The 12,059-nt window shown below is 43.9% G+C and overlaps 1 protein-coding gene across 1 annotated transcript in view; it reads right to left on the bottom strand.

Moving 5' to 3' along the window:
- LOC144684449 (transient receptor potential cation channel subfamily V member 3-like) overlaps positions 1-12,059 on the bottom strand; it is a 41,502-nt gene that overhangs the window by 25,381 nt on the left and 4,062 nt on the right. The window contains exons 3-10 of the mRNA XM_078548240.1: positions 8,262-8,357; positions 7,214-7,306; positions 6,139-6,213; positions 5,498-5,584; positions 4,623-4,682; positions 3,628-3,761; positions 1,255-1,434; positions 746-889 (exon numbers count right to left, since the gene is read on the bottom strand). Of these exons, the coding sequence (XP_078404366.1) occupies positions 746-889; positions 1,255-1,434; positions 3,628-3,761; positions 4,623-4,682; positions 5,498-5,584; positions 6,139-6,213; positions 7,214-7,306; positions 8,262-8,357 (869 nt within the window). The remainder of the gene's footprint in view (positions 1-745; positions 890-1,254; positions 1,435-3,627; positions 3,762-4,622; positions 4,683-5,497; positions 5,585-6,138; positions 6,214-7,213; positions 7,307-8,261; positions 8,358-12,059) is intronic.

Here is a 12,059-nt window from a genome sequence, read left to right on the forward strand (position 1 = left end):
TGGCTCTTCTTCAGACCGGGGAAGAACTGGAGATTTGCTCCAGTTTATGTTTGTGTGTGTGTGTCTGTGTGTATCTGTCTATCTTTGTATATTTGTCTGTGTGTTAGTCCATGTCTATCTGTGTGTGTGTGTGTGTGTGTGTGTGTTAATCTGTATCTATCTATCTGTGTGTGTATGCATTTGTGTGTGTGTGTTGGTCTATGTGTGTTAGTCTGTGTCTATCTATCTGTGTGTGTTCATCTGTATGTATCTGCAATATCTGTAAATTTGTGTGTTAGTCTGTGTCTATCTCTCTCTGTGTCTGTGCATGTGCATATGTGTGTGTTGATCTGTGTGTTAGTCTGTATCTGTCTACCTGAGTGTGTGTGCATTGGTCTATGTGTGTTAGTCTGTGTCTGTCTAACTGTGTGTGTTTGTCTGTATATATCTCCAATCTCTGTATATCTGTGTGTGTTAGTCTGTGTCTATCTCTCCGTGTGTGTGTGTGCGGGTATGTGTGCATGTGTGCGTGTGCGGGTATGTGTGCATGTGTGTGTATGTGTGCGTGTGTGTGTGTGTGTGTATGTGTGTGTGTGTGTGTGTGTGTATGTGTGCATGTGTGTGTATGTGTGTGCGCGTGTGTGTGTTGGTCTGTGTGTTGGGCTATGTCTGTCTGTCTGTGTGTTTTCTGTTGTCTGCCTATGTTCATCTCTGTACACCTGTCTGTGTGCTTGTTGTATTTATGATTTTACTATTTAGAACTCACCAAAGTAGAAGGAACACTGCTTGTGTTTCTTGTTCCGGAAGAAGCTTCCTTTGGCCAGGACATCGACAGCAGCTCCATTTCTGACCAAGAATTTGACCAGGTCACACCTCCTGCGCTCCACAGCAATGTGAAGACTCGTCTGCCCTAGAAACAGGGACACAATTTACTTTTAAAACAAAAACAAAAACAGAAATACCTGGAAAAACTCAGCAGGTCTGGCAGCATCGGTGGAGAAGAGCACAGTTGACCTTTCGAGTCCTCATGACCCTTCAACAGAACCCGTTGAAGGGTCATGAGGACTCGAAAGGTCAACTGTGCTCTTCTCCACCGATGCTGCCAGACCTGCTGAGTTTTTCCAGGTATTTCTGTTTCTGTTTTTGTTATGGATTTCCAGCATCCACAGTTCTTTGCTTTTATCTCACAATTTACTTTTAACCTGACATTGGGAGCAAGTGTCTCGTATTTCCCACAGAAAGCGATGAGAAAGGAATTGGTCAGCAGTTTCCTACCTCTGTAAATCTTGTCAGTGTAAGCTGCGTTAATGAAGGCTTTCAGGTCTCCTGTCTTCTTTGAAAAGGAGATTAGTTTCTTGACAATTTCCACCATCTTAATGTCTTGGGCTTGTTCCTCTGTTTTGTTTGTTATTTTCAGCAAGGCTTTCATAAGACAAGTTTGACCGGTGCTTGAATCTGTGTGAGTTGCATAAGAAAGCACAGAGTGAGGGAAGATCCACACACCCTGTCCAACTGTCATCCATTTGACTCCAATCCTTGAGGGAACATTCTGCTACTGTCCTGCTCTATTTCCCAAGAGCAAAACTCAAACACTCGGTCACATGTACGCCTAGCCAGATCATAAGTGGACTTTGAGGGAGGAGACCCTCAATTGAATTAATTTTCTATTATCCTTCCCAAATACCAACCCAGCTTCTCTCAGTAGTTTTTGCAAATTCAGTCACCTGGATTCAATTGTTTTTCCTCAAATTTTCTAAGTTGGCAGAATGGTTGAAAGCTGCACTGATAGTCCAACATTCCCCTCCCTGCAAACCTCGCCATGACAGGAACCACCCAATCCTATAAAGTTCATCTCAGGTGATAATTACCTCACTAATTTCATGTTGCATTTCCAAATTTATAAAGTTTCGTTATGAAGTCATTCATTTCTCAAAAGATTTTTGATCTGTTCACTAAACCTAATAAAAGGCATTAAGGATGTAACCCCAACAACCTCACAATATGTGGATTTCATTTCTGTAAAGGTATTGACTATCCCTCTAATCCCTTCCCCCTTAATCCTCTCCAATGGACAAACACTTTCTGAAGACTTGTATACACCGCATCTGCTGCTCTTGTTCCATCCACCACCTCATCGAAGAACTCTGTCAGGGTTGATAACAATCTTCCTTTCTGGTATCTCTGTCGACTGCTTTTAATTATTTTCTCTTCATCTAGATATTCTGTTATGTCAGAAATATAGAATCTTACATCACAGAAGGAGGCCATTCAGCCCATTGTGCCTGTGCCAGCTCTTTCAAAGAGCTATCCATTTAGTCCCAGCGCCCAGCTTTTTCCCCATAACCCTGTAAATCAGTCCTTTTCAACTACATTGGTCTTTTAAAGGTTCTTATTGAGCCTGATTCCTCTATTGTCTCAGGCGGAAATCAGGTCCAAACCTTCACAATTCTCTATGTGAATTTTGTTTTCTTGATTTCCCCTCTTGGTCTTTTGCCTTATTCTCTTCAATCTGTGTCCCCCCTGGTTGCTGAACCCCTGCCACTGGAAACAGCTTCTCCTTATTTACTCTGTCAAAACCCTTCATGATTTTGAACACCTCGATTAAACCTCCCCTTAACCTTCTTTGCTGTAAGGAGAACAATCCCAGCTCCTCCAGACTCTCCACATAATTGAAATTCCTCATGCCCAGTATCATATTAGTGAATCTCCTCTGCACCCTCCCTAAGGCCTTGACATCCTTCCTAAAGTGAGATGCCCAGAATCAGCCTCAATACTCCAACTGAGGCTGAACCAATGATTTGTAACCTTTGTTATCTGTAATATTCTTATAATTAATGGTGCCATGTTTCTGATTTTGTATCTACTCCTCCATACCGAACAGAAAGGATCAGCCTGGCAATGACAAACCTCAGAGCCTGGCCAGCTGTCAGGGTTGGTGCTATCGAGCTATTCTTGGTGGTGGACGCTAAAGATTAGATGTTAAACTGAGGACCTGACTGCCCTCTCAGGTGGTCACAAAAGATCCCACGGCCACTGTTTCGACAAAGAGCAGTGGGAGGGGCTCTCCCCTCATATCCTGGGCAATATTTAACCCTCCAGCAACATTAATAAAACATTGACGAATTGCTATGTGTGGGACCTTGCTGTGCACAAATTGGCTGCCACATTTCCTACGTTACAACAGTGACCACGCTTCAAAAAAGCCCAACATTGACTGTAAAGCACTTTGGCACGTTTCTCATGAAAGGTGAAATAAGAATGTAAAGATTTCTTTTTCCATTCTTGAAATCCCCCACCCACAGCAGCCAACATGACGGAGTTAACTCTTCGTGAGTTTATTCTCACCTAATCTCACTGCCACAAGCACGCTTCACTCGCCACATGACATGTCTCAAATGACTCAAATGCCATAAGCCCGAATCTCCTCGGGAGTGCTAATGTTGGAGGTGTCATCCTTTGGGTGACACATTAATCTGAAGCCCTCGTTTTCTTGCACCTTGTTCACTGATTGGTCTGTGTGTCTGATTGAATAGCGAGTCACCACAACTCCAATAAAAATCATCAAACGTGGAGCCTTTCAGAAGTTTCTGAGAGGCAGGGTTGTGGCTGTTTTATAAATACAACCTCTCTCTCTCTCATTATCTTTACCTTTTAACTTTTGGTGAGAGAGATAACCATTAGATTCCTCGATCTTTTGAAGTAGAACATCTATGGTGTACAGATCTCCTTCAAATATAGCATCGAAGAGCTGAATCCTGTACGTTTTGTAGTCGTGTTGATATCTTGACAGAAGAGGACAAGTTCAGTTTGCCATCAGTGTCTTAACACTTTTGCTGTTTCCTAACTGCTTCCGCACTTCCCCCCACTACCATACCCGCCCCCCTCTCCTCCTAATATCCTTCAGGCAAGGGATTCCTGCCTGGCCTAGCTACATGTGACTCCAGTCCCTCACTGCATGGTGGATTCTCAATTAAGGGCCTCCAGGACTATGTCAAACCAGAGTTGGCAACCAAACTCTCAATACCATGAGGGTACAGAGGGATAGGCATTGAATGTGACCTTGCCAGGGTGACCCACATAACCCACACTGAGCTCCTGATTTCACAGGGGCAAAGGATTTTCCTTAAACAGAGAACTGAGAAAAAACAGTAGTTCCCCTTCAGAGATTTGAGCACATAACCCAGGCTGGTACACTTGGTGCCAGTACTGAGGGACTGCTGCATTGTTGGAGGTGCTGGCCACCAGATGCCATGTTAAACCAAAGCCCTGTCCAGTCCTCTCAGGACAGATGCCCACAGCTGCTATTCTAAGAAGAGCAGGGGAGTTCTTTCTAGTGTCCTGGCCAATGTTTATCCGATCTGATCTTTTAACTCTTTGCTCTTCATGGGATCTTGCTATGTGTAAATTGATGCCCAAGTTTCTGTCTGTTACAATATTCTGCAAGAGTGCTCATTTGGCTGTAAAACTCTTTGGGATGTACTGAGGTCATGAAAGGTGCTATATAAATGCAAGTTGTTTCTTTCATTCTATTCTGGCCCTCCTAAAAAATATTATAACTCAAGATGTTTACCTTCGCTGTCTGCAAAGCTTTCCTTCACTAACAACTCTGCCGATAATGCCAGAGGAAGGAGGGAGGTTCTCACCTGGGTCTATCGGTTGTGTTGTCTTCCTGGATCAGAGACCGATCTTCACCACTGCTCCGTCTGACCAACGGGGCCACAAGATAACAAATCAGAGTTTCAATATTTTTCCACAGGCTGACACATGGATTAAAGATCAGACTTGGGGAGATGACGGTTAGTGGTAATGACACTGGACTAGTAATCCAGAGGCCCAGGCTAATGCCCTGGGTTCAAATCCCACCACGACAGCTGGTGGAAATTAGATTCAATTCATAAATCTGGAATATAAAGCTAGTCTCAGTAATGGTGACCATGTCAACTATCATCAATTGTTGTAAAAACCCATCTGGTTCACTCATGTCCTATAGGGAAGGGAATCTGCCGTCCTTACCTGGAATGGCCTACATGTGACTCCAGACCCACAGCAATGTGGCTGACTCTTAACTGCCCTCTGAAATGTTAGAGTGAGACCCTCAGTCCCAGGTGAAAGAATACAGAATCAAGCTGATGCTCTCTCATCTTTGGGAGTGAGCTTTAAGCAGAAATGCTGCTCGTTCAGCAATGATGATGCTAAATTGGGCAGGTGATGCAAAGGGACAGTGGCTGAATCAGTGGGGCGGAATCTTCCGGTGCCGCCAGCAGTGATCGAATCAGTGAGTGGGAAGAACGATGGCTAATGGGGTTCAAGCTGGGGAAACATGCAGCCATCGACTTTGGATCAAAGGAATCCAAAAGGAATCCGAGGAAGCAAAACAGAACCCAACATACACTGGCCGATAACGTGATCCCAATGAATCCAATGAGTCCCGTAATGCAGAAACTAAGAAACAGGATCCATGTGTACCGAAACATATAACTACCATCATATAGATACAGGTGTGAAATGATGCAAGTACCTGACTGTTTTAGTTGTATTAACTTGGCAGGTGAGTACAGCACAATTATCTTTCACCAATTTCATTTCTTCACAGGGTTTACACGAGCTGTGAAATGGAATGTAACAAGAGCAGGTCACCACAGATCTGTTCGATGGTATGCAGAGATTCTTGTTGTTTTACAAAACTCTGGGGAGACCTACCCCGTTGTTTATTGACAACGAACAACATTTGTCACGCCATCCAACAACACATACCTTTCACAGTAAAACAACATGACAGAATCCTTATTTGGGTATTCTAGTGAAAAATACACCTAGAGATTGGAGAGTGAGAGATAGGGACATTGAGGGATAGATACATTGTGGGATTAGGGATAGAGAGAGAGACTAACTGAAGGATTATAATCGGACAGATGGACACACTGATGTTATTCACAAGTTGTTATATTGCTTTTCTGTTTTACAAAAGCTCAATAGCAGTTCACCTTCAACTGGGTTTTGAATGGAAGTCCCCAATCCTCTTTGTACATTACTGATAATCAGGGTCTCTGTTTAACAGTGTGTGTGCAGGACCTGAAAGGACTCGGCTGGTCAGTAAGCATTTCTGAATAGTTTGCATTCTACACCTGATTAAACCATATAATAAATCAAAGCGCATACCTGTTAATTTTCCTCAAATCCATCTGAAGGTTGAAGCATCCATCAATAATATCCTCGCTTTTAAAATGCTCACAGCTGTTGTATAGAATAAATAACCTGAATATTAAATTATCCTGATACCATTTCACAGATGAATAGAACATTATATAACCCAATGACAAATCAGATTGATCAGGCAATTATTTAATGTTACCTTACAGTGTTTATGATTTGCTGCATCATATTTGAGACTGCATGATTGGGGATAATTGTACATATTATCAGATGGGTAGAGAAAGCAGCCCTGTGAATGGCAAAATATATCTCCTCTCACAGTGATTGCCCTTACATAGTTAAACAGAATCTACAGCACAGGAACAGGCTGTGATCTTTTTCAGTGATGGTGCAGGTTTGAGGGGCCGAATGGCCCACTTTTGCTCCTCTTGGTGTTAGTTGTGGGTGGTGACTGGGGCCCAGTTGGTTGCACGCTTGCCTTTGCATCACAAGGTTCCAGCCTCAAATCCCACTCCAAGGCTTGAACACAAAAGTCAGAGTTGACACTCCAGTACAGTACTGAGGGAGTGCATCACTGTCAGAGGAGCTGTCTTGTGGATGAGACATTAACCCGAGGGCCCATTTGCCTGCTCAGGTGAATGTAAAAAATCCTATGGCATTATTTCAAAGAAGAGCAGGCGTGTTGTCTTGAGCAATATTTATCTCTCAATCAACATCTCATAAACAGATTATCTGATCATTATGATATTGCTGTTTGTGGGTTGTTACTGAGTGCAGATTGGTAGCTGTGTTTCCTGACATTACAACAATGGCTACACTTCAAGAGGCACTTCATCAACCGTAAAGTGCTTTGAGACGTTCAGTAGCCATGAAACATGCTATAGAAATGCAAGCCTTCCCTTTCACACTGTTCTTACATTCTTAAAATCCAGGTTTGGTGTCATTACTTCATAATTTATCTCATCATTTCTGCCACTCTTGTTAATCTTACTGGTGCTCCAGTCCTTCAGCAACGCATCTCAGTAATAAATACTCAGCACTCAGTTAGAGAGCACATACATCCATGGAGTAAAGCAAATACCTGATAGTGTTATTTTTATCCATTTGAAATGGGAAACACTCATACAGGCTTTCCTCTGTCATTGATTCAATCCCTTCAAGGTAGTCTTCTGTCCTGTAAATTCAAACGAGGCCCAACAAAGATGTGTTATACAACTTCATCAACGATACATCCTTCACGGAATAAAACATCCCAAAATGCTTCACATGATGAAACAGACAGACCCAAAGAAGAAATGATTGGAAACATATGATACAAGGCATGTGTTTGAAGGGGTTTTTGTTAAGAAGGGTCTAAATTGAGAGGGGAGGATGGAGATTGAAACATACAAAATTCTGAAGGGGTTTGATAGGGTGGACACTGACACATTGTTTCCGCTGCTCGGAGAATCTAAAACACGGGGGCACGGTCTCAAGATAGGGGAACGATCGTTTAGGACTGAGATGTGGAGAAATTTCTTCATTCAAAGGATGGTGATTCTTTGGAATTCCCAACCCCAGAGGACTGTGGATGCTCCATCGTTGAATATGTTTAAGGCTGGGACAGGCAGACTTTTGGTCTCTCAGGAAATCAAGGGATATGGGGAGTGGGCGGGAAAATGGAGTTGAAGCCCAAGAACAGCCATGATCAATATTGAATGGCAGAGCAGGCTCCATGGGCCGAATGGTCTACTCCTGCTCCTATTTCTTCTGTTCTTTTGAGAGGGATAGGGAGTGTATTCTCGAACTTGGGTTCTACACAGCTGAAAGTGCAGACAGCAAGGGCAGGGTGAAAGAAGGGGTCTACGCACAAGAGGCCAGAGTTGGAGGAGTGTAGAGAGTTTTGTGGGGTGGGTGGGAGTGGGGGTTTGTAGGATTAGAGGAGGTTACAGAAATAGGGAGGAGCAAGGCCATGGAGATTTTGAACACAAGGGTGTGAATGTTAATCTTTAAATGCGAGGGTACTGGGAGTGAACAGGAGAGCTCAGCAAGAGCAGGATGGTCAGAGGACATGGCAGGATAAGGACAGCAGAGTTTCAGGAGAGGAGAGAGAGAGAAATGAGGAAGGGAATTGGGGAAAAGGCTAATACCTGATTATAGGATTGGCATCCATCCAGAATGTAAAACGTTCATTAATGCTGTTGTCAGTCAGAGGCTTATCAATCTGCTCAGGGGGGTCAGCTGGGCTGTTTAATTCAGATTAAAGAAAGACAACAGAGGTGAATTAGTATTCCAGATTCAAGACCCACTGGTGTCAAGTTTGATAAACGCTGCAGAGATGGTGCGTATGGGCATTTCAGTTCGACTCAGTTACTCCTGGGCAAGACTTCCAGCAATTCCCACACTCCTAATCAATATCCCACAGGCTAGGGGCAGAGAATCCCACACTCCTAATCAATATCCCACAGGCTAGGGACAGAGAATCCCACACTCCTAATCAATATCCCACAGGCTAGGGACAGAGAATCCCACACTCCTAATCAATATCCCACAGGCTAGGGACAGAGAATCCCACACTCCTAATCAATATCCCACAGGCTAGGGACAGAGAATCCCACACTCCTAATCAATATCCCACAGGCTAGGGAAAGACAATCCCACACTCCTAATCAATATCCCACAGGCTAGGGACAGAGAATCCCACACTCCTAATCAATATCCCACAGGCTAGGGACAGAGAATCCCACACTCCTAATCAATATCATACAGGCTAGGGACAGAGAATCCCACACTCCTAATCAATATCCCACAGGCTAGGGACAGAGAATCCCACACTCCTAATCAATATCCCACAGGCTAGGGACAGAGAATCCCACACTCCTAATCAATATCCCACAGGCTAGGGACAGAGAATCCCACACTCCTAATCAATATCCCACAGGCTAGGGACAGAGAATCCCACACTCCTAATCAATATCCCACAGGCTAGGGACAGAGAATCCCACACTCCTAATCAATATCCCACAGGCTAGAGACAGAGAATCCCACACTCCTAATCAATATCCCACAGGCTAGGGACAGAGAATCCCACACTCCTAATCAATATCCTACAGTCTAGGGACAGAGAATCTCACACTCCTAATCAATATCCCACAGGCTAGGGACAGAGAATCCCACACTCCTAATCAATATCCCACAGGCTAGAGACAGAGAATCCCACACTCCTAATCAATATCCTACAGTCTAGGGACAGAGAATCTCACACTCCTAATCAATATCCCACAGGCTAGGGACAGAGAATCCCACACTCCTAATCAATATCCCACAGGCTAGGGACAGAGAATCCCACACTCCTAATCAATATCCCACAGGCTAGGGACAGAGAATCCCACACTCCTAATCAATATCCCACAGGCTAGAGACAGAGAATCCCACCCTCCTAATCAATATCCAATGATTTCAGTTGGGAAGTAGACACAATTGTGGATGGTATGGATGGTGGGTTGGGCTGGGTGGGGTTCATTGTAGCATGCACATGTGATGTCCCCCCCACAGTTCAATGGGCTGAAGACATCCAAAGTTCAGGTGGCAAAATGAGGAACAGGCATTCTGGGGTATTGCAGACCTACCAACACACAAGGAACCAGTCCAGAAGAGTCAGTGCTTCTAGGAGAGGAATCTGATTTAACACTCTGCATCTGTCTCTGATATGAAGGATGTGTGAAAGCAGTTAATCATTGACTAGAGTTTAGGTCTGGAATGAAGGCCTAAAGATGCTGGCCTGGTTTTGAGTCTGGTCTCCAGTCTAAGTATGGAGATTAAGGCCTGTAATGTAAACCAGGAATTGAAGCCTGGTACAGGCTGTAGCCCAGGAGTGTAGGCCTTGTCACCCAGCAACAGAACAGTACAGTAGTTTCTATAATTCTACACATGTGATGCAATAATCAAGCTGCTATGTTGTCACTATCATAGTGCAAGGGAGACACAAGGTTTCCTTATTCAGCCGAATGCCAGTGGAAGTTCTCACCAGGATTTCATATTTACACATGTAAGTATAAGGGCATTCACCAAAACATATTCTTGATGACTGGGTCACAAAAGCCTTGGGATTTGTATTTGCAAATTCCAAATAGAAAAATAGAAAATTCTTTACAAAAACAATTCCTCTCAGCCAAATATCTCTCCTCTGTTTACCTGAACCTGTACTCCTTGCTGGAGAACAGTCCACCAAAGCTGGAAGGCTTAATGTTACCTCATCAAAGTGCCATCCCTCACGGGTAAAACTCAGACATTGAGTCCAGTCACACTCTCTTACAGCCATGGACCAGTGGCTAGCTGTCCCCTCCTAGTCAGAAGTCATGGGTTTGAGTTTTACTCTAGAGACTTGAGCACATAATCCAGGCTGACGCTTCCTGTGCATTACTGAGGGAGTGCAAAATTTCAGAGGGTCAGTACTGAGGGAGCGCTGCACTGTCAGAGGGTCAGTACTGAGGGAGTGCTGCACTGTCAGAGGGTCAGTACAGAGGAAGTGCTGCACTGTCAGAAGGTCAGTACTAAGGGAGTGCTGCACTGTCAGAGGGTCAGTACTGAGGGAGTGCTGCACTGCAGAGGGTCAGTACTGAGGGAGTGCTGCACTGTCAGAGGGTCAGTACTGAGGGAGTGCTGCACTGTCGGAGGGTCAGTACTGAGGGTGTGCTGCACTGCAGAGGGTCAGTACTGAGGGAGGGCTGTACTGTTGGAGGGCCAGTAATGAGGAAGTGCTGCACTGTCTGAGATTACTGAGATATCCCACATAGATTGAAGGATCTTGTAAACTGTCACTGTTGTTTGTGTAGATGTAGATGTAGATGTAGATATAGAGTGTAAAGTGTTCCTGATACTTACCTGGGATTCTCAGGGGATTATAAAATACTTGTGCCCTAAGGGAATTGCTAATCTCAATTGGAATTGTCACATTCTGCGCAGTAACTCCTGGACTGTAACAATAAGATGTCCTCAGGAGCAGCAACAACTTAATTCTTTAGAAAGTCTTGAAATCAGTGGTTTCTCAACTCAAAAGTGTTTGACAATTTTTTACTTCTGAGGGGCAGACGATGCATTTAAGGGGAAGCTGGATAAACACATGAGGGAGAAAGGGATAGAAGGATATGTTGACAGAGTGAGATGAGGAGGAGACTCGCCTGGGGCACAAAGCAGTTTGACAGAATGACCCGTTTTTTTTGCTGTAGACTTGAGTTCATCTCTTTTCCTTGTCATGTCATGTATAAGGGAGCAAAAATAATTTGCCATCACTGTTGTTATAAGGATGTGGTTGATTTTAAGGATACAATTACTATTTTTTCTTTTTCCGGCTGGATTTTGAAAGTAAATTGAAATCCTCTTAAGACAATGGAGATCTGGTAGACGGCTACAGTATACAAGCTTGCATTCCATCAAGAGGGATGAAACAGAACAGATACTCTACCCCCTTGGGGAGTCTAGAAGACCCCATCTCCTGTTGGATTTACATTATCCTGAAACTTTTCAACAGTTTCTGATATGAAACAGCAAAATGCAATTACGTGTCCAAAAGATAATGACTGCAGCAGACATGGACTAATCGAATTCCTCTGGAATATACAGCCAGCAGGGTACTTTAAGAGACTGTGTTACTTAGCAGGAGAGAGATCAGAGTTCAGGATGCTGTGCTGAAAACAGGCTGCAAAATCTGTTCGTGTTCTTTCACTCTCAAAATTATTTTGCCCAGATTGGCAAACCATATGAGAATAGAAATCTACTGCAAACAGAGATCTTTTGGAAATAAAATGGGGAAATCTGCTCCCTACAACACCATCCAGGAAGACAACTGAACAAAACGACCGCAACGCGGAATCACCGCATCGAGACCAGCCAAAGGACAGCTAACCGTATACTCCTTTGTTTTATCTTCTTCATGAACTGTAAAAAAA

Source organism: Cetorhinus maximus, chromosome 9 (assembly GCF_964194155.1).
Source record: "Cetorhinus maximus chromosome 9, sCetMax3.hap1.1, whole genome shotgun sequence".
Classification (NCBI taxonomy): Eukaryota; Metazoa; Chordata; class Chondrichthyes; order Lamniformes; family Cetorhinidae; genus Cetorhinus; species Cetorhinus maximus.